We start from the raw sequence: 23,027 nt of genomic DNA, 5'->3' as shown, positions 1-23,027 counted from the left end.
TAGACAACTTTTCTGTAGGGCGTCAAACAAATTTATTAAAAATATAAAACGGATTTTTAAGCAAAATTGACAGGGGGTAGTGGCTAAATTTTTCGACGAAAAAAAAAATTTCAAATCGCTCTGGAAAAATTATTTTCGGTTGCAGGGGGCAATTACAATCATTTTTGGTGAATAGACATACCCTCGAAATTCTGTGCATTTTCGAGAAAAAAATTCAATACAGGCGGAACTTTAAACGTTAATAACTTCTTAATGAAGCCTCGATCAACAAATTGGTATTCCTGATTTTCATCTTATTTTGGCCTCTAGAATCTCCCATTAAAATTTTTCTTGTGATTTTTGTAATGTCTTATAATAATAATAAATTATATGGGTGTGTTTCAAAATATTTATTGTCGGAGGTCACTTTTGGTCGCTCTGTGCTTTTCTTTTTTCCATATCTTTCTTCCATACATTACTTTACAAATACGATTTAAAACTTTTGCAATTATGCAATAGAACACTTTTCTTTACGTAAATTTTGAATAATTGTTATTTCACAGTCAGGTAATTTCCTACCGCGACCTATTGATAATAATTTCACAAGATTTTGAAATTAAAACTCTCACAATGTTAAATATTTACTCGTGTGAACAATTTAACGACCTTGTGTTGACTGGAGAAACAAAATTTTGAAGGTGTGCTATCAGTCACCACTAATGTTTAGGTTTCACATTACCTTTAACATACTAAGCAGAGAAAACATGTTTACCCTGAACACGTACAATATATTATTACCTGAAGAGTGATATACAGGATGAGTCACTACACATTGTCATTTAGAATTACTCAGCTTTCAATTCTTCCTTTTTGTAGTGGATAGAATACATCCTTCTTTGGCAGAATACCGTTCCTTAACACAATTTCAAACATGGTACACTTTGCTTTTCATTGTTTTAACAGCAACGTATAAAAATTGAAAATTTTAGAGTGGTTTTATAGTTATGACACGCAGTGTAGTAAAAAACGAGCTCCTCAGTAAAAAAAGTAAACATTTCCTAAATCATTATTATACTTTTAATTTTACTGTAACCAGTCAAGAGAGCATAAAATTTCCTATAATTTCAAACTATTTAAGTTTCTATAAAAGTTCTGCAAGCAAGTGAAACACGTGTATAATAACAAGTATTTCATATTAGGGCAATTGATTCTATTCATTTAACTTCATCTCAAATATTTCTTGCTACATGTAGGAACAACGACACAAATGTAAATGACAATACATAGTGATCGACCCTGCACAATACAAAAACTGCTATTCTTTAACCACATTTGCATAAAGTATCACAATCACTTAGCGTGCTTTCTGTCGCGGAGTGTGCACACCGCATAAATTAATATCTTCCGACGAGAAGAGGTATTCTTACGCGTCCCTGTCGTCCAGGCGTCAACAACCCCCCTTTGTGTCGTCCGACAACGAAAATCACCCCCGTTCGTAGTACGATCGCTCAATATCCGTGTTACGAAGCATCGTTCCAACAGGGTTAATTAAAACCCACCGAGCGGCGACAATAACTCGCCGCTTTACATTTCAGTCGTCCTCGGGCCGGTAATATCGCGAGAGAAAAATAACGAGCGGCAAAACGACGCTTCCTGCGGCGTCGTGTTTACGGGTCTGTGGTTTCCACGGGCCACGTGGGCCGTCGAAGCGGTCGCGGGGGCGAGAATGCGCCCGGAAACGAGTAGACCAAGCCTTTGTGTACACGCGCCGGGTATGTACGACGGTGCACAACGCAAACTAATTCCATTTACCGTCGTCCAACTTTGTGCTCTGGCACCGACAACGCGACCGGGTGTCTCGCGACGACGTCGATCGGGTACGCCGGTATCCCGTGTGTGGGCGTACTCCGGGAAACCGACCCTTGCGTTTTCAAGGCTGCTCGAGCGGTTTACACGACGCAGATCAACCCGTGGAAAGGCAGACCCCAAATTGTTGACATTGGATTATAACTTCCGGGCGTAACGAGGGTAACCGGATCCCGTTTCCGCCTTATACACGCGCCCAGGATCGGACGTTTTGCATTCGGTGTATCGTGCATGATTTACGACCAGTCGTATCTGCGGAACAGACGAGTCGATCAGACCGAACATCGCCGGAGGAACCAATGGCGGTTGGCAAAATTAATAGAGTAGATTGGTTCTAGTTCTACTTGGGGGATTAAAAATCAGTATGAAAACCACTTATTATGGCTAGACTGTGGATCTTTGTGCTGTTAGGTATTTTTGTGGGAATTGGATTACGTTATGGGTCCTAGACAGAAATTTGTTTTGTGATAAGGGGATTCTAAAATGCATATTTTCCATGTTTTTTAAATTGTATATCTCGTTTAGTTTTATTGTATGCATTTTTTAAATATTATTTATCGAGCGACCAGAGTAAATGATTGACGTCAAAATTTAACCTTAATCGTACCACGATGTGACACTGACACTGAGTCACATTTGAATTTTGAACTTAAATTTTTTGACTATTTCATATTGCATTTCCAAACATTTTTGTGGGGTGTTTTGCTTTAAATTAACAACTAACACTGAAAAAATAAGTATTTGCAAATTTGAAGTTGGTCATGATATCAAAGTTAACCTTTTTCACAAAATGTGTATTATTATATCAGGATGTGACTAACAGTCACAGAATATGCACAATATAAATCAATCTTTATGCGAATCATATTTGTCGAGACATGTTCCAACTTGCATCCAATCATGTGAGAATTATTATAATATTTGTCACTGCACGTGCAGCACAGGAAGTACGGTTATATTGTTTCATACAGGCACTGTCGAATGGGAGAATCTCTATCTATGGATTTATTTAGTTTTCCGCGTTTATTGTGCATAATAAAAAAATTAATGAAAATGGCTAAACAAAAGAATATTTTTTTGACAGAAGAAAAATTTTACCCCTTTCGATTTTTCTTAAAAATTTGTTTTTCTTTTTTAATACATTTGGTTGGCATTGTATAGAAAAGTTATTTAATACTTTTTTGTAGATACCCATGAGCTCTACTTTATAAAAAAGTTTCAATGAGATACGTTCACTATTGTAGGAGTTATGGTCGTTTGAAAATTGGACCACTTTTATGGAGTTTTTCTCACTTTACGGGGTTGAGGACCAACTTTTCGAATATTCTTGGAATTCTTACATATTCTTCCCTAAAATACGCGTTGTTTGCCGTTTGAAACATTAAAATCCTCCAATCCGTTCAGAAGTTATGACGTTTTTAATATACGCTTGAAATTTAAGGGAAACATGTCAATGGTATGGTCAGGCATTATATTTTCGGTAAGGAATTTTTTTCTGGAAAATGCGTAGGATTTCTGGAGTATGTGTAATGACCAAAAATGATTGTAATCGACCCCTGCAACCGAAAATAATTTTTTCAGAATGATTTGAAATTTTTTAATTTAATTTTTTAATAACTTTTTCACGAAGTCTCAGTCAAGAAATTGATATTCTTGATTTTCGTTTTATTTTGGCCTCTAGAATCTCCCATTGAAATTTTTCCCAGGAGTGGCCGGACACCCTGTATGTTGTTATCAAGTAAGTAATTCTCTAAGAAATTTCAACCAATTTAGCTCTGATATTTCCGGATTCATTCTTCGTCGGTAATTTAGTACAATTCGAAATAGCAAGGTATTCGTAGCATCGAGATAGTATCTCAATTAAGTATACTGTAAAGATTTCCGCTTTGAAAATTTGTGCTAGGAACGAATGCCGAGCGTTTTAAATTACGCGAAATTCGGGGTAACGAATTCTCGAATGGCCCAGATTTACTCAACGATGCACAAGGAAGAGCAAATTTGAAGTTCAATTCCTTAATCGAAGAGAATACGTTCGAGATTTCGTAACCGCGCGATCTTGAATGTCGAACGATTGAGAAACTTTGGTCTTATTTAATATTCGTCAGAGCCCGGTTGAATTTACATCGAAATTACTTATACGTTCGCTTAATTTGATATTCTTTGTCGCACTTGGAAATATTAAAAAGTACGAAAGGAACTCTGGTTCGTTAAAAACTCAATTTTGAAATGGTCTACTCGCGATAAAATTCATTTTCCCTTACCCCTATTTGCAATAAAACACTCACCAAAATTATTAAGCTTATAGTGACTTTTGTTCTACCTAATTTTATGCCAAAACCATAAACAACTATTATCCAGTTTTTAAGAATTTAAATATTCATCGAACAGGCTCATCTAACAATAAGTTAGGTCATAATTAACACTCTGACAGTCGTTTATATTAGTTTATCGTGATACCAACATTTAGTATAAATAATAATATTTCGTTGCTCGTGAAAATAAAATTTATTTTCAAACACATCAATAATTTTTGATGGTACAGAAAAATTGAAAGAACCATGAAACTAAACGATTTCTTTCTTTCTTTTTCGCTTTCGAGTTAAATTTGGTTCGTGATTAAAATGCCACAATACTTGAACATTTATAAAATATAGAATGTGAAAACTTCGGATCGAAAGTAGTTTGACAATTTTGTTTAGATTGTACCTAAAGTCTTCGCGTCCGTCAAAGCGTTAATGCACGAAAGTTTAGTAACATTTTAGCGTTTAGGTCACCTGATACCGCCTCTCGTCGTGTCATAGTTCAGAACTCGGTTGCCGTGGAGCCACTGGACGACGCTGTACTGCACTTGCATCGCTATGTGACGCACAACGCATAATAGCTCGATGGTGCTGTCTGCCTCATAATACTTGTCCCTCAGGGGCTCACCCAGGGCGTCCACTATTTGGACGGACGGCGCTGAAATTTGATTACGAGACATCAGGTGGGCCGTAAATTCTGTCGAAAGTTAAATTGGCGGGGTTGGGAAGTCCGTTTTCTTACGCAGGGCGTCCCGAAATCACCATCACATTTTGCCCAAATACGATGGATTTCAAACAAATCCCTTTCCGATATTTCAAAAATTTTTTACATTCGTCGAGATACTTTTTGCAACGACTCTCTCGAGAGTAAAAAAGAATTTACAGTACAACTTACCGAGAAGGAATTTTATCGAAAATCGATCGTTTTATTTTTACGACAAAACGACAAGGAAGAATAGAAATAAAAAAATGATAAATTAAAGTAGAAGGGGGATGGTTACGTTATCGAATTTCTTAATAAAAATTCCTGACACGGTCAGCGTGGACGAAATTTTTATTTTCATAGCCTTTTTCTTCGAAGTTCGTGGAACCCCATTGAATGTATTTAAGACACGGTTGTGCTCTCAGAATTTTTAATAAGAGTTTCGGAAGCGTAATCATGTTTCCAATGTAAAATGCTCGTAGAGCCACTGCTCCTTTAATTTTAAATTTTCTTAAAAGTTTTCAAAAGAGGTAATAGGTGCAAGTTCGACGTTAGTTTTTGACCCCCTTAACAATTTTTTTAAAGTTCGTACGCCGTATAAAATACATACATTGTTTTTACCTTAAAATTGTTTAATTACCTACTTTATTATCCTCGCACAATATTTGTAAAAATAGGGCAAATATAAGTATAATGCAATGTAATACACAGTCAAAGGTGTACGGTAGAATGGAGAATTAATGGATAGAAAACAAGAGTAATCCTTTTATTGAGGATAAATTCGACCCAGATATGGGGCAGAATGAGATCGCGACGTGCTCCGCGACTAATATTTCAGAGAGCCAATAAATATTGACAATACGTCGTTGTTTACGCGTAAGTGCATCTAAAGACTGAGGCACAATCCAGACGCGATCTTTTATCCGGCATCTTCTGGACTATTTCCAGAGCCAAGTTTATCATGCAACCTTTGCGGTTCAAGAATGCAGAAATACCGAAATGAAATCCCAAGTGGCGGGCCTGGAACGGTCGTTCGAGTTCAGTACATTTTCCGAGGGTTTCACGATTTTCCGCGCGTACGGACTATGGGGCTGCGAAACGAATACAAATGGCGCCGTTTAATAATGCCGAATAATGCGATAAATCACGGTGTTTCACGGTCTTATTGGTTTTATCGCCGACCAGCGAATCACATATTTATGAATAGCTCGCTGGGATCTGCGGATGAAATGTTAGATTTCTAGGTGGGAACGTGGCGAAGAAAACGTGAAACATAGATGGGTTCCAATAATTCGATCTGTTTCTTTCGTAATTCTTATCACGTAATTGAATTTGTTTCGATGCACTCTTTCGTAGTTAAAGGAACACGTGACGAACGATATAAACAGTTTAAAATTGGCTCCGTTTCTCGAAAATTATTGCACGTATAAAAAATTCACATACACTATTGCGTTGGTTATACAAAACGACAAAACTTTTCTCTCTTTCACTTTTTTAAAATAATTACCATTTACAGGGGAAAGAAAACAATTTTATATATTTATTCAAAGACTAATGGTACTTTATGAGGACTCATAGTTTTAACAATGTTGTACTGTTTCTAGAACATATATATTATTGTCCAAGAATAAGTACTTATGAAACTTACTTATACTTAACACTAAACCTATCAGCTATATCGAATACCAGTCGTATAGTCAATAGGAATTGTTGAAACTTCTTTGGGTATGTAGCGTCAAAGTAAATTTCAAAATAAACATAGAAGACGGCATAAATTATAATATGTGCTATATTCCTTGGATAGAGGATGAAATGCCCTTTAAAATGAGCGTTCGAACAAGTCGATAGCTTCATTAGTTCCGGAGATATAGCGATTTTAGTTTCAAGTCGATGCGGTGGCTAGTTTCGGAGATACAAGGGTCCGAAGCGTTTGTTTACATTCTTACTACGGCCTTGTCAAGGTCGTTGACCGCACGTGCTCGGAGAAACTAGGTCACTGGGCCACTCAGTCGCGAGTCACGTGCGAGACAAAGAGGTCCGACGCGACACGTTAGACAGAGACAGAGATTGTCGAATTAAGAAAAATTACCTTTTACATAAATTACGTTATCTCAAAAACGGAAAGTCCGATCGACAAAAACCAAAACCCAATTTAAAGGGGAGGTTTTACCGATTCTAACGATAGCTCAATTATTGATAAAACACTAGTAGTTTCGGAACTGCAGGCATCTAAAGTTTTAGTATTTTTAATACGGGTTAATGGGCTTTTATAAGGCGCAGAGCGGAATTTTAAAAATTACACTTTCATATAAATTACGATATCTCAAAAACGGAAAGTCCGATCGACAAAAACAAAAAGCCGCTTTAAAGGGGAGGCTTTGCCGCTTCTAACAATGGCTCAATAATTAATAAAACACTAGTAGTTTCCGAACTGTATGAGTTCAAAGTTTTACTACTTTCAATACGCTTCACTGGACTGTTTATTAAATATTATAATAAGAAAAGAAATTAATCGGATAGTTTCATTCGTAATAATGTTTCCGATATTATGGATAATGATTATTTCATGAAATTTCATTTGCTTCAATAATCTGTTAGTTTCTACTTAACTAATACGAAACGTAATGTATAAATATAAATACATAAATATAATGAAATTTGTTTATACTGTCAACTCCCTCATAACACGGAACTTTAGCAACATTATCTCGTTCTAATAGCTCCAATAACCTTATCCACTATAATTATTGAAACAAAATAATAGTTTTATTACTCGTTGAAATCTACTTTTGCTTTTCAGAGAAACTTCTTACTAATTTTTAATTCCATACGACATATTATTTTTTATGAATATAAATACCGTGTTGTACGATGTTATGTTCTGTCTAAAATAAAGTAACGCTTAAACTAAACAGTTTCGATTAAATTCCAAGCACACTGAACGTGTCAGACGAAGGTAATTTAATATCGTGTTGGATTTCAGGGCTTTTATTTGATCTTTTCGAGTTTTCGGTGGATCAGGAGTCTCGATAATTGGGCTAAATAGATGCACGTGGCTCGGGAGTCACAGTTTGTCGACCACTGTTAGAGTGACAGGGTGTTTAGTCTCCAGTTTCCTGGTCCGGCCGATGGGGTTGGATCATCGTAGCGACAGAGGTCGCTCCATATCGCGTAGTGGAGTTTCGGTTTGTCGTGTGAATTGCGGTTAATTAATTCTGGCGGCGACAGTGGAGGTTTAGAAAGGCTTTGCAGCGACCAGCGTCCACTTTAGTATTGCACTGGTGGTTCGCGCTAATTATATATATCCCAATTCTGAGACCCACGGGAATCCATACGCAGAGATAGGCAACAGGCCTCGATACGCTAGAGTTATTTCCCAAACCGATCACACTCGATGTCGAGTTCTGGTGTAATAGATAGAAGCATGGAGTCGATTCGCCATTAAAACTACAATTTATTAGAATAAAACGTACGAAGAAATTCTAAACAGATTCCAAGTATATTCGAAGTCGGAACAATATTGCAGCGGAACAGGAATCAAATATCTATTCTCGTCTGAAAAATTTCCTAGCAGCGCTATATACGACTGGTTTTCGAACATTTCACTTCGTAGAGGCAATAAATATGGATGATGCATCTCCGGTGGTGCGTACGTGTGTCTAACAACCGAGGTTCGATTCAAAATTTCCTTCTTCAGTCTTTGGACCGATTCCAGTTCTGGAAGCGGGTTACCTTAGAGAAATGCATGCTCGCTGGCTGTAAAGAACCATGAAGAAGAAAAATATTCGAGTGTACAGGCTGCTCCAAAAGTGCACGTCCCATTAAAATGCAGGTCGAATTGAAAATTATTTTAATTCGAGTATCCGTGTTAATTTATTAAAATTTACGTAAACACACCGCTCGTCTATACAATTTTCCTTTTTGACGCGTTCACTGTCGGATCAAAACCGCATAATATTCTGCAAGACTGAAATTTTGATATCAGACCATCGTAAGATAATCTTTTGATTTCCTCGACGTCTCAACTTGAAAATGAATTTTTTTAGTTCCATATTGGTAAATTCTATCACTCACAAAACCACGTTTATAATCTCGTACATGATAATATTTATTTTATTTCATTTTATATATGGAGAAAAAATAAGTTTATCAAATTCGGATTCAATTTATTACCGGTTTCTTCGATCGATTACACTTTCATATTTGCTCGTTCGCAAAAACTGACGCCAGTTTTTGAAGCAGCCTGAGCAAGCCCCGTTGCAGTGGCATTCGACCTCATGAATACCCGCCGGAAAATGTTCTTCTGCTGCAACTTTTCACTTCGCCCGCTGGATAATACACAGGATTCTTCACATTCCGTTTCGCCGAGCGTTCTTCCGCGATTTTTTATCGTTTTAATCCCTCTCGGAATCAGGAGTAACGCGCACGTACGTACTGTCATCGAGAAATCGGTTTTTGCGAGAGAAATGTCCCTCTAACAGGGAAATTTCGAAGTATCGTTGGATAAAATCTTCCTCGGTATCGCTTCTTAGTTTTCGTTCCTCGCCTTTCGCGTTCCTGCTTAGGTCAAGTCACCACCCATGCTCTCAAATACTGGCTACAGTCGGATTACCTCGGTTCAAAGCCTTTTTAGTAACTGTGAATCACGTCGAACAAGACTTATACTTTTACACCGTGTTAGCTTGCTTTCTTGGGGACTTTTACGAGGGACGAGAGACAGAGTGCCTTGGGGCAGTCGAGCCACGATGTTTGGATTAATCTCTTGGGACGACTCTTAGGGCGCAATGCATTTTAATCTGTTTACAGAATATGCATTTTGTGATTTAATCCTCGAATGAGCAACGATAGAATTTCCATTTTATGTAAGCTTTGAGATGAAACAGAAATTATAATCCAGACCTAACCCTCGAAGGAGCAATGATCGAATTTCCATTTTATGTAGGCTTCGAGAAAGAAAGGAAATTATAACCCAGACCTACCACAGACCTAACCCTCGAATGAGCAATGATAGAATTTCTATTCTATGTAGGTTTTGAGAAGAAATTATAACTGAGACCTAAATTAAAGAAATTATAATTCAGACCTAACTCAGACCTAACCTTAGAATGAGCAATGATCGAATTTCCATTTTATGTAGGCTTTGAGATGGAAAAGAAATTATAACTCAGAACTAACCCTCGAATGAGCAATGATAGAATTTCTATTTTATGTAGACTTTGAGAAGAAATTATATGAAATTATAACTTAGACCTAAATTAAAGAAATTATAATTCAGACCTAACTCAGACCTAACCTTAGAATGAGCAATGATCGAATTTCCATTTTATGTAGGCCTTGAGATGGAAAAGAAATTATAACTCAGACCTAATCCTCAAATGAGCAATGACAGAATTTCTATTTTATGTAAGCTTTGAGAAGAAACAGAAATTATAACCCAAACCTAATCCTCGAATGAGCAATAATAGAATTTCCATTTTATGTAGGCTTCGAGAAAGAAGAGAAATTATAATCCAGACCTATCACAGACCTAACCCTCCAATGAGCAATGATAGAATTTCTATTTTATGTAGATTTTGAGAAGAAATTATATGAAATTATAACTTAGACCTAAATTAAAGAAATTATAATCCAGAACTAGTACAGACCTAACTTTCGAATGAGCAGCGATCGAATTTCCATTTTATGTAGGCTTCGAGAAGGAAAAGAAATTATAACTCAGAACTAACCCTCGAATGAGCAATGATAGAATTTCTATTTTATGTAGATTTTGAGAAGAAATTAAAGAAATTATAACTTAGACCTAAATTAAAGAAATTAAAACCCAGACCTATTACAGACCTAACTTTCGAATGAGCAATGATCGAATTTCCATTTTATGTAGGCTTTGAGATGGAAAAGAAATTATAACTCAGATCTAACTCAGACCTAACCCTCAAATGAGCAATGATAGAATTTCTATTTTATGTAAGCTTTGAGGAGAAACAGAAATTATAATCCAGACCTAATCCTCGAATGAGCAATGATAGAATTTCCATTTTATGTAGGCTTCGAGAAAGAAAAGAAATTATAATCCAGACCTAACCCAGACCTAACCCTCCAATGAGCAATGATAGAATTTTTATTTTATGTAATCTTTGAGAAGAAACAGAAATTATAACCCAGACCTAACCCTCGAATGAGCAATGATAGAATTTCCATTTTATGTAGGCTTCGAGAAAGAAAAGAAATTATAATCCAGACCTAACCCAGACCTAACCCTCGAATGAGCAATGATAGAATTTCTATTTTATGTAGGTTTTGAGAAAAAATTATAAGAAATTATAACTGAGACCTAAATTAAAGAAATTATAATTCAGACCTAACTCAGACCTAACCTTAGAATGAGCAATGATCGAATTTCCATTTTATGTAGGCTTCGAGAAGGAAAAGAAATTATAACTCAGATCTAACTCAGACCTAACCCTCAAATGAGCAATGATAGAATTTCTATTTTATGTAAGCTTTGAGGAGAAAGAGAAATTATAATCCAGACCTAACCCTCGAATGAGCAATGATAGAATTTCCATTTTATGCAGGCTTCGAGAAAGAAAAGAAATTATAATCCAGACCTATCACAGACCTAACCCTCGAATGAGCAATGATAGAATTTCTATTTTATGTAGGTTTTGTGAAGAAATTATAAGAAATTATAACTGAGACCTAAATTAAAGAAATTATAATTCAGACCTAATTCAGACCTAACCTTCGAATGAGGTGTGATCGAATTTCCATTTTATGTAGGCTTCGAGAAGGAAAAGAAATTATAACTCAGAACTAACCCTCGAATGAGCAATGATAGAATTTCTATTTTATGTAGGCTTTGAGATGGAAAAGAAATTATAACTTAGACCTAACCCTCAAATGAGCAATGACAGAATTTCTATTTTATGTAAGCTTTGAGAAGAAACAGAAATTATAACCCAAACCTAATCCTCGAATGAGCAATAATAGAATTTCCATTTTATGTAGGCTTCGAGAAAGAAAAGAAATTATAATCCAGACCTATCACAGACCTAACCCTCCAATGAGCAATGATAGAATTTCTATTTTATGTAGATTTTGAGAAGAAATTATATGAAATTATAACTTAGACCTAAATTAAAGAAATTATAATCCAGAACTAGTACAGACCTAACTTTCGAATGAGCAGCGATCGAATTTCCATTTTATGTAGGCTTCGAGAAGGAAAAGAAATTATAACTCAGAACTAACCCTCGAATGAGCAATGATAGAATTTCTATTTTATGTAGATTTTGAGAAGAAATTAAAGAAATTATAACTTAGACCTAAATTAAAGAAATTAAAACCCAGACCTATTACAGACCTAACTTTCGAATGAGCAATGATCGAATTTCCATTTTATGTAGGCTTTGAGATGGAAAAGAAATTATAACTCAGATCTAACTCAGACCTAACCCTCAAATGAGCAATGATAGAATTTCTATTTTATGTAAGCTTTGAGGAGAAACAGAAATTATAATCCAGACCTAATCCTCGAATGAGCAATGATAGAATTTCCATTTTATGTAGGCTTCGAGAAAGAAAAGAAATTATAATCCAGACCTAACCCAGACCTAACCCTCCAATGAGCAATGATAGAATTTTTATTTTATGTAATCTTTGAGAAGAAACAGAAATTATAACCCAGACCTAACCCTCGAATGAGCAATGATAGAATTTCCATTTTATGTAGGCTTCGAGAAAGAAAAGAAATTATAATCCAGACCTAACCCAGACCTAACCCTCGAATGAGCAATGATAGAATTTCTATTTTATGTAGACTTTGAGAAGAAATTATATGAAATTATAACTTAGACCTAAATTAAAGAAATTATAATTCAGACCTAACTCAGACCTAACCTTAGAATGAGCAATGATCGAATTTCCATTTTATGTAGGCTTCGAGAAGGAAAAGAAATTATAACTCAGAACTAACCCTCGAATGTGCAATGATAGAATTTCTATTTTATGTAGGCTTTGAGATAGAAAAGAAATTATAACTCAGATCTAACTCAGACCTAACCCTCAAATGAGCAATGATAGAATTTCTATTTTATGTAAGCTTTGAGGAGAAAGAGAAATTATAATCCAGACCTAACCCTCGAATGAGCAATGATAGAATTTCCATTTTATGCAGGCTTCGAGAAAGAAAAGAAATTATAATCCAGACCTATCACAGACCTAACCCTCGAATGAGCAATGATAGAATTTCTATTTTATGTAGGTTTTGTGAAGAAATTATAAGAAATTATAACTGAGACCTAAATTAAAGAAATTATAATTCAGACCTAATTCAGACCTAACCTTCGAATGAGGTGTGATCGAATTTCCATTTTATGTAGGCTTCGAGAAGGAAAAGAAATTATAACTCAGAACTAACCCTCGAATGAGCAATGATAGAATTTCTATTTTATGTAGACTTTGAGAAGAAATTATATGAAATTATAACTTAGACCTAAATTAAAGAAATTATAATTCAGACCTAACTCAGACCTAACCTTAGAATGAGCAATGATCGAATTTCCATTTTATGTAGGCTTTGAGATGGAAAAGAAATTATAACTTAGACCTAACCCTCAAATGAGCAATGACAGAATTTCTATTTTATGTAAGCTTTGAGAAGAAACAGAAATTATAACCCAAACCTAATCCTCGAATGAGCAATAATAGAATTTCCATTTTATGTAGGCTTCGAGAAAGAAAAGAAATTATAATCCAGACCTATCACAGACCTAACCCTCCAATGAGCAATGATAGAATTTCTATTTTATGTAGATTTTGAGAAGAAATTATATGAAATTATAACTTAGACCTAAATTAAAGAAATTATAATCCAGAACTAGTACAGACCTAACTTTCGAATGAGCAGCGATAGAATTTCCATTTTATGTAGGCTTCGAGATGGAAAAGAAATTATAACTCAGAACTAACCCTCGAATGAGCAATGATAGAATTTCTATTTTATGTAGACTTTGAGAAGAAATTATATGAAATTATAACTTAGACCTAAATTAAAGAAATTATAATTCAGACCTAACTCAGACCTAACCTTAGAATGAGCAATGATCGAATTTCCATTTTATGTAGGCCTTGAGATGGAAAAGAAATTATAACTCAGACCTAATCCTCAAATGAGCAATGACAGAATTTCTATTTTATGTAAGCTTTGAGAAGAAACAGAAATTATAATCCAAACCTAATCCTCGAATGAGCAATAATAGAATTTCCATTTTATGTAGGCTTCGAGAAAGAAAAGAAATTATAATCTAGACCTATTACAGACCTAACCCTCGAATGAGCAATGATAGAATTTCTATTTTATGTAGGTTTTGAGAAGAAATTATATGAAATTATAACTTAGACCTAAATTAAAGAAATTATAATCCAGAACTAGTACAGACCTAACTTTCGAATGAGCAGCGATCGAATTTCCATTTTATGTAGGCTTCGAGAAGGAAAAGAAATTATAACTCAGAACTAACCCTCGAATGAGCAATGATAGAATTTCTATTTTATGTAGATTTTGAGAAGAAATTAAAGAAATTATAACTTAGACCTAAATTAAAGAAATTAAAACCCAGACCTATTACAGACCTAACTTTCGAATGAGCAATGATCGAATTTCCATTTTATGTAGGCTTTGAGATGGAAAAGAAATTATAACTCAGATCTAACTCAGTCCTAACCTTCGAATGAGGTGTGATCGAATTTCCAATTTATGTAGGCTTCGAGAAGGAAAAGAAATTATAACTTTAACGACGAAGAGAGGTAAGGTACAACAATTTTAAAAAGCTGATGGACTGAACTCGTTGCGTTAATATTAAATATACAGTCGTTCACTGCATCCTTTCGTACCTGGTTTACTATTTTGATACATTAATTTTAAATATCGTAAGTTGAGAAACACTGGTAGATACGAATTAAATGGCGAAAAATAATAATAATGCGAGTGGAACGTCACTCGAAATCATGGACGAACGCAAGTTCTGATGGATTATGGCGAAACATAAAAGTGCATAAGTTTGTAGTCGCGGTAAGCAAGGCGTTCCACTTTACAGGACTTTGTAGAACGTTAAAATTAATTAAACTTCCTCTGGCGAACTACAGCTTTTAACTTTGCGACGTCATCCCTTGTGTGCAAGGATTTTCTGCATTGCGTATATTCGGTAGCGGATAACCAATACTTCAAAGTTGTATTCAAACGCGAGTAACGATGTAAATTTACACTGCCAATCAACAATCTATGCGAATATAAAAAAAAAAAAATGCGGAACGAAATATTTTCATACGAGACTTCGCCGTTCGAGAAAATTGATATCAACGAATTTTATTCGATGCTACTCGATGGGAATAATGAGTAATCGACAGATTCGTTAGTCGCGTTACGGTCAAACGATCCGATAAATTTTCGAAATGCAACTTTTTATCAAAAATATTGTACTCTTTCGATGATTTAATAATTGCTCGTTGGACCTCTTATTCCCCGAAGCAAAAACAAATTTTACAAATTTTAACGTCCAGCCAGATTCGCGGATGTAATTCACCGGAGTACATCGTGCAGAAAAGTGAGGCGTAAGTTATTTCCTTCCGCCGCGCTTTCGAAACAATCCTCGTTCGCGAAGAATCTCTTGTAAACAGTCACGAAACGTTCAGTTTAAACAAAAGGCAGGGATTACGAGTTTCTTGTTGAGAAATTTCTTTGATGCAGAAACTCCGTGATCCCTCTGTACCTAATCTGAAACGATATTTTACCAGCGATTTTGACGTGCACCGAATATATCATTCCGGAGGCGGACAGTTTCGTAAGTTCACGTACGAGATAACTGCGGTATAAAGAACGTGGGAGAATTCGAGGAAGAAAAAGGGACTCGAGAAGACGGGCGACAAGTGGAAGTCGAGGACAGAGAGCGCTGCATACTTAAGTCGCAACGACTTTATCTCGCTTGGAAATGCGTCTTTTCGGTCCCCGGGATTCGCTCGAGCGATCTTTTACTTTCATTCTTCCCTCTGGTTTGCACCTCGTTTCTTTAGTCTCTGCCCGCGACGTCTGCTGGAAAGAATGCCCATCTCTGATCGTTTCTTTCTACACCAGCGTCGATATCCCGTTGTGGTTCCGTCCAGATTATCCCGCGATATCCTAAGCCAAATCCCGTTTCCGGTCTAAACACGACGACATTGATTCATGGCCGCTGCAATGCTTATCGGGTCTCTTTTCTCCGTAATTCTTGCCCTCCTCGACGTTTCCTCTCGTGCGTGAATTTTTTCAGAACACACGATGCATTTATCGATCGTGAACTTCTTTGTTACAACAATCAGAATCAGATTAGACTTTATTTTAACATCGCGTACGATTTTTATAATAGATGACGAAGGTTCTTGAAGTAATGACGTAACGGGATTATTGTCGTTAAGTTACCGGAAGAATTAACACGGATTTATCTGGAAAAGAGTGAAAGATTAGACCGTAATCCTCCGCCACTGGCCAGGTATGGATCATCGTGAAGAAAGACTCTATTCTTATCTCCTGAATCCGCAAGCTTGACAATTTCACCGGCGAAGTCGATGTCAATTTCCTGTCAAACGAGGGATTAGTGTGAAGGGATTGGAGAATAATGGCTGTGATCAAATTGGGGGATTCAAATTTTGGATACATAGGGGAATAATACGTTCTTGTTATTATTAGAAGCTGAAGTTACAAAAATAAATCAGTGAAATTGTTTGATCGCTTGTTTAAACGAAGTTTACGCTTCAAAAGTTTGGGAGACAACTTGGGAGGAAGAATTATCTCTATAGAAATTGTGTCTATGATTTCAAACCATATTCTACTCCCTCTCTATTAAGGCGAGGTCATTGTAGGTTAGGATGGATCTTAGTTACACTTTTTTAGTGCAATTTTATTTTTGAACGCCCCCTAAAATTGTACCACTGTATGAAAAAATGGTATATATCGGTATATTATTCTTGTAATTTTGTATATTGCTTAATTCATATTCTTACGCTCTATAAAAAAAAATTATGACTTTGAAATTTTAAAAGTTGAACGACGATTACAAATATGATATATTTCAAGAACTAAAAGTTGCCAATGACACTGCTGGACGTGAAGTTAAACTTATGGAAGAATACCATCAACTACTATTAAAAAATGAGGAACATAAATTTCCTAACGTGACAAAACATACTTTAATGAAAGATACGTAACTCATATCCAGTAGAACATATTAAAAAAAATATTTTAATACAGTAAGAATAATTTCATTTTTTACTCCTGTAGATATTCCTTTATTGCTTTAGAATTGCCTTTTTTATATTATATATTCTACTATATATATGTAGACCGTTTGAATAGAAATAATATATAAATTCTAAATATATCGCCGCTATTTATAAATGTATAACAAAATTGTACTATTCGATGAAACAAGTATAACCCCAATGAAAAACTTTTTTCCCAAGGTCAATTTTTGAAATTTCAAAGTCATAATTGTTTTTTTTAATACAATCATATATTTTCTGTCTATAGTCTTATAGAGTATAAGAATAGAAATTCAACTATGCATAAAACTGTATAGAAACTATGGATTAAAACAGAGAAAAACGAATTACAAGAATAAACAATTTTCAAATTCCATATGGCACCATTTCCCGTTGTCCAATTTGCACCAAATTTTGCACGCACCATTTTCTCATAATGGTACAATTGTAGGGGATGTACAGTGCGTCGAGCTAAGAAGAATTGAGGGACAAAAATCAAATTTTAAGATTTTATGATCTGTTCATGCATGTTTTAAACGATCATAGGGATATTGATATTTCTTTGTACAAATAGGAAGTAAAGACATGATTAAATAATAAATAAAATTGTACATCGCTGCAATGTAATATAATATATACACGGAAAATAATAAGTAATAATTTTTTTTTTCTTTTGTCTGTATCATTTATAAACCACCGGTCGAAAATAACTCAATTTGTGTTGTCTTAAATTAAGGGGTAAATGGGTACAGCTGATTCTTGTATGATCTTTTGCAAGATACATCCACAAAGATTTCCAGCCAAAATTATGGGGAAGTATCGAGGAGTATTTTAGAAAAGTCTAATCAAAGGAGAAATGTCTGACTTCAAATTGTTAATGGAATTTAAAGGAAATGTGAAGAGAGAAAAAAACGAAAATTCAAAACACTTACTCAACAATACAATCCATTGAAAATAATAAAATAACATTCTCTTTATGATACAGAATTTTTACCTCATTTATACGATATGCGACAACTAAAATTTCAGTCAGTCACGATTGACGACTCATTCGTTTTGCTAACACATATTCTCATCCTAATACTATCTAACAACATGTCTATGAATTGCATTATTGCAGATAAGCATGTTTAAGACGTCCCAAAAAAATGATGGTAAAATAAGGCCCTACTGTAGATGCTACAATTACGCCGAGTGTTTGTTTAGTTTCGAATCAGAAATCACCCTTCTGCTTGTGCAATAAGTTTTTCCTGCGTTCTAAAATGTGTCAAGACTTGCGTGACAGACTGTGAAGTATACTTGCTGAGCGACGGACAAAGAGGTTACTACGTTAAGTAGCGGGAGTTGCTAATTCGAGGAGCCATCCTCCAGTCGACGCGAGCATAGCGTGCGGCAAATTAACGTAAACGCGATTCCATTCGTCCACGGAAGTTGTTTTCCACGGTCGTCGTCGAAACTTTCACCGCCGGGGCTTGGATCGCTACGGCCTGGTCCCCTCTCGTCATATTTCGCGTCTTTATTTTCGTAAGTTACGTCAACAAGGAGAGACCTCCTTCCGCGGTTTTCCTTTTTTCACCTTTATTACCTTCCCGGAGCTCCTTATACTTCGTCCCTCCTTTTTTTCATTTATGAAGTTCCTCCCGTAGTTTTACATTTTCCGAGCGCGCTGTCCATTTTCTTGTCTACCTCTAAGTACCACTTTTGCCTCGCTATATATCTCTCTCTTCCTTCCCCCCCCCCTCCCCCCCCAAACCGCCCACTGTCCCACTATTCCCCTTTGTTCCAGCGAGCGGCTCAACGTATCTCGATTCCACCGCCTTTCACGAGCCAGCAAAATGAAATCTTCCGCTTTTCCTGGGTCTTCTTCTCGAGAGGCCACACCACTCACCGTCCATTCCGACTATGTCATTTCGCCTTCAATTATCCTTCTAAGCGATTCTTATCCGCAAAAAAATCGTCCAACGTACCCAATTTATCTGATCGCTAACGGAAACGCTTCGACTCAGTTTTTCCCATTTCCCACGGATCCCTTTTTCCACCCATCTATTTTCGTTGCTTGCTCTTCGCCATCGATACTTTTGTATTTTATCACCGTGCCGGTTTTCCGATATTTTCTAACTAAGGTGTTAACGCCGCGAAACAGGAAACGATATATAGGACGATCTGCTGGCGAACATTGTAGCAGCGCAATTATTGTTCCCTCGCTAAAGATAGATGTTTTACCCAGTTACCACGACTTCGCGTAGAATAGTTTCTTGGATATTCCCAACGTTCAAATATTAGTCGAATATAGTTTAAACATGGATATCTGACTATTCGTTGATCGTCCATTAAGATATATTAGCAAATTCAGATTTTTTATTTAATTTATAGGCTTTAGAATATATTAATGACCAAACTGACCAACGAAACACGATGTACAAAATTTAATTAGACAATGTTTATCTACTTTAAAATGTCTTAGATATTTTTATTTTAAATTTCCAGCTTTCACTCCCTCGAATAGGTACCTTTAATGGGCTCCATGGTTGAAAATTCACCCGAGAGAATTCCACCGTTTTATTAGTTACATTTTACAATATGTAATTATTCTACAGATTATACCACTTTGATTACAAATGACCTCAACTAACCAAATATCTAAAAGAAATTTATCCATTTAAAAAAACTAAGTTGACCATCCTAACTCGGAGAGATCAGGGAATATAAAAGAATAATTTGCACCTTCTAGATGACTTTAATATTTCCTTCACGTTAGAAAAATAAGGGAGACATTTATGGACGAACACCCTGTCTAACCATCTGAGTTGCACCGTTAGTGAGGGTTGAAAATTTTTGATAACGCTAACGTTGCGTGTTATGGAGGACGAAATCAACTTGTTTCTACAGTTTCTGCCGTGGTAGCTTCATTTCGCCGTTACGCCCAGACGGATTCCCAATGCGAGACTCGCGTCACCGTAGTTCACAAAAGTACCCAGGAACGTAGCCAATTTCCTCGATCTCACGCTGAATACCTGAGTGCTACTTTCCCCGGTTTCTCCTTGTTTTCCTGTTCTGGCGTTGCAACGTTCGCATTCGCCCTTTATCCCATCCCCCTCGTTGTCCAATTTAAACGATTCCCTCGGCGTCATCGAGAGAAAATCTTAGCCCGTGGAGCCTTACGCTGCGTTTCCCTGTAATTTGCATCGGGACAGAAGCTTGCGTGCTTCGTTCGCGCCGAAACGGATTGCGATTTCTTTCGCTTCGGGATTTACGGTCGACGTCGACCGTAGAGAATTCGATCTCTCCGTAAATCAAAAGCACTTAGCCTCGAAAATAGGCTTCCAATAGCTTTTTAACGCTGGAACTACCAAAAGCAGTCGAAACGTACCGTTCATGGTATCTAATAAAACTCGTTTACTCGACTGAATTTATGAAAATTTATCACAATTTTCCACAAGAGAATTAATAAATATATTAATTAAAACATTTGTGATGCATGTTATTAATTCGAACGAGTACGCATGAGATTTCATTTAATTTAAATTGGAGCCACGATAAAGAAATTGTTCATTTGACGTTTCCACATAAGATTAAATTCTATCTAAGAATCTATCGTTATACTTGAATCTGCAGTTTCATCGTACATTAGAAATAGATCTTAAAACATCTTTTTCCGTAATTGTTCTCGATTACGATACTTTTCTTCCTTATAAATTTAAAACTAAAAATTTTCTCTCCGCAAATCAAAAGCACTTAGTTTTGAAAATAGGCTTCCAACAGATTTTTAACACAAGAACTACCAAAGCAGTCAAAAATTCTAAATAATTTTCTCGACTGAATTTATAAAAATTTACCATAATTTTCTATAAGAGAATGAATAAACACTTATTTCCACTGCATTATACGTTTCTTCGCGCATCTATCCTTTTAATTTCATCGGTACAAATAAATACACTATAATTCTCGGTAGTTCTAGCGTTCAGTCGACCGACGGAACATTATTATACCACAAAATATTATTATTTTTCGTTTCGCAGTGAATTTCATCCAATTTCTCGTCGAATATCGTCTCAGAAACGTATATTAGGAAAATTCTTAATTCAGCGATTAGTTCCATTCGGGAACTTGACTGCAGCCAGGATGTTCCCGCAAGTTTCTCAGAATCAACTCCTGGGATTTGGAATTCCTCCGCTGGCTGCGGCGATGAAATACAATGTTCCCCGTCACGGCTATTCGTGTAGTATCTTCGGCTATTTTAATTGTTTAAATTACTCGTAACTGGCCCTTAGGGACGCGCGAAATTCGACGCAAATAAACAGCGAAGGAAGTCGGCCATTATTTTCGTGGGGTATACATTATGGTTTAATCACTTGGGTGGAACTTTGGTTAATAAGTCCATCACTATAAACGACTTTGAACTTCCATTCTAGAGTTCGCAAGAATTGTAATTATTTAGAATTCATAACTAGCAAACTACCCACGTTTAATAAATCTTCATGTAATTCGTTTTATAATAATCTTAACTACCAAGGTTTCGAATTCTTCCTTTAAACTTCATCCTCTTTCGTTCGTCCCTGGCGATAACAATTTTTTCAAGGGATTACAGATTTTCTACAGTGGACGCTGGCTATGTTTACACAACTTCTACGTGTAACTTCTACTTAGAGTGCGCGTTTACACGGTCAGGTGCATCGAAGTTGAAACAGGTTTACAACTTCCAGAAGCTTATTCAGGATTTCCTGTACCAGTAATACAAAATAAACAATCTCGCGTGCTTGTATATGGTAGAACTATGAATACGTGTTTCCCTTCAGAGAATATAGTAGAACTTTGCAGTAGTCCCGGTCAAGGATTTCCCAGTCTTAACTGCAACGTTACGTTCGAAACGAGATGGCCATCCGTATCGTTGAATCCACAAACATCAGTTTTTTATTTAAACAACGCTACAAGAATACTGTAAAATATGCTTCGCGAGAATGGGAACAGAAAAAAGTGAATGTTTCAACCATCTAAATCAAAATACCACGTTATGGAATAACACACATTCCGGGGACGAAGTTGATCGCTTTGTTGGCCCGACTCCGACTACCGAAATTGTTTCGCAGTTTCCCTTTGCCCTCCGTTCTAAGTAATTCCGTCGCGACCGTTTATTCCGCCTCAATTTACTCTGCATCGTGTTATGGTTTACCAGGAACCGGTGAAACCGTCCTCCCCCTTTTGTGCCAGGTCTCATCGGGAACACAGCTCGTGTACCTTCGCGCAAAAAAGGGGATGGAAACTCCCGATCGGGTATTTTCGTCGGCCTGGGACCTCCAGGAGAATTGTCGACGGCGATCGGTCGTTAATATGCGAACGAAAATAAATTGAGTCGCATCGATGGCTGCGTGAGCAGACTTGCAAACACGGTTAACGAAGTTGACAGAATAAATGAGTGATTCCGAGCAAATATGGCGCGAGATAGAGGATAGAGGGGCGGTGGGAGGGGGGGGGGGCGGGATGAAAATGGATGTGAGGCATAAAGATGACTATGGGCGAACTGCGCGTATAAACTTCCGTTCAGGGTGTTTCTGTTTCAGGCTAACGGGTTCGTTAGAATTATGTTCACCCTCGAACGCAGGGTCATATTGACCCATAATAAAATTTCCATTTTATGCGGGATTCCAAAAGGAACTGTGCATAAAATTTGACGTATACCTTCGACTGCATATATTACGTTTACGTGTAACAATATGTATTGGAAACTTGAGTCGTTTGACTACGTGGAACACACGAAGAATCTCATATAAATATTTTTTTTTGGATCCATTCGAAGATATTTCACCTGAAAAATGTATTTTGTTATTCGACCACGTATATCATTGTAAACTAATTTGAATAAAAAAATTTAGTTTATGTGTATTATT

The 23,027-nt window shown here is 36.3% G+C and overlaps 1 protein-coding gene across 1 annotated transcript in view; it reads right to left on the bottom strand.

Moving 5' to 3' along the window:
• Window positions 1-23,027, bottom strand: part of LOC122400165 (zwei Ig domain protein zig-8-like) — a 63,995-nt gene that overhangs the window by 10,207 nt on the left and 30,761 nt on the right. Inside the window, exon 4 of the mRNA XM_043401479.1 lies at window positions 4,620-4,803. Coding sequence (XP_043257414.1) covers window positions 4,620-4,803 — 184 coding nt within the window. The remainder of the gene's footprint in view (window positions 1-4,619; window positions 4,804-23,027) is intronic.

Source organism: Colletes gigas, unplaced genomic scaffold (genome assembly GCF_013123115.1).
Source record: "Colletes gigas isolate AHSC1104 unplaced genomic scaffold, ASM1312311v1 Colletes_gigas_Sc00016, whole genome shotgun sequence".
NCBI lineage: Eukaryota > Metazoa > Arthropoda > Insecta > Hymenoptera > Colletidae > Colletes > Colletes gigas.
The sequence above is the reverse complement of the archived record's forward strand: the minus strand, read 5'-3'. Positions and strand labels throughout refer to the sequence as shown.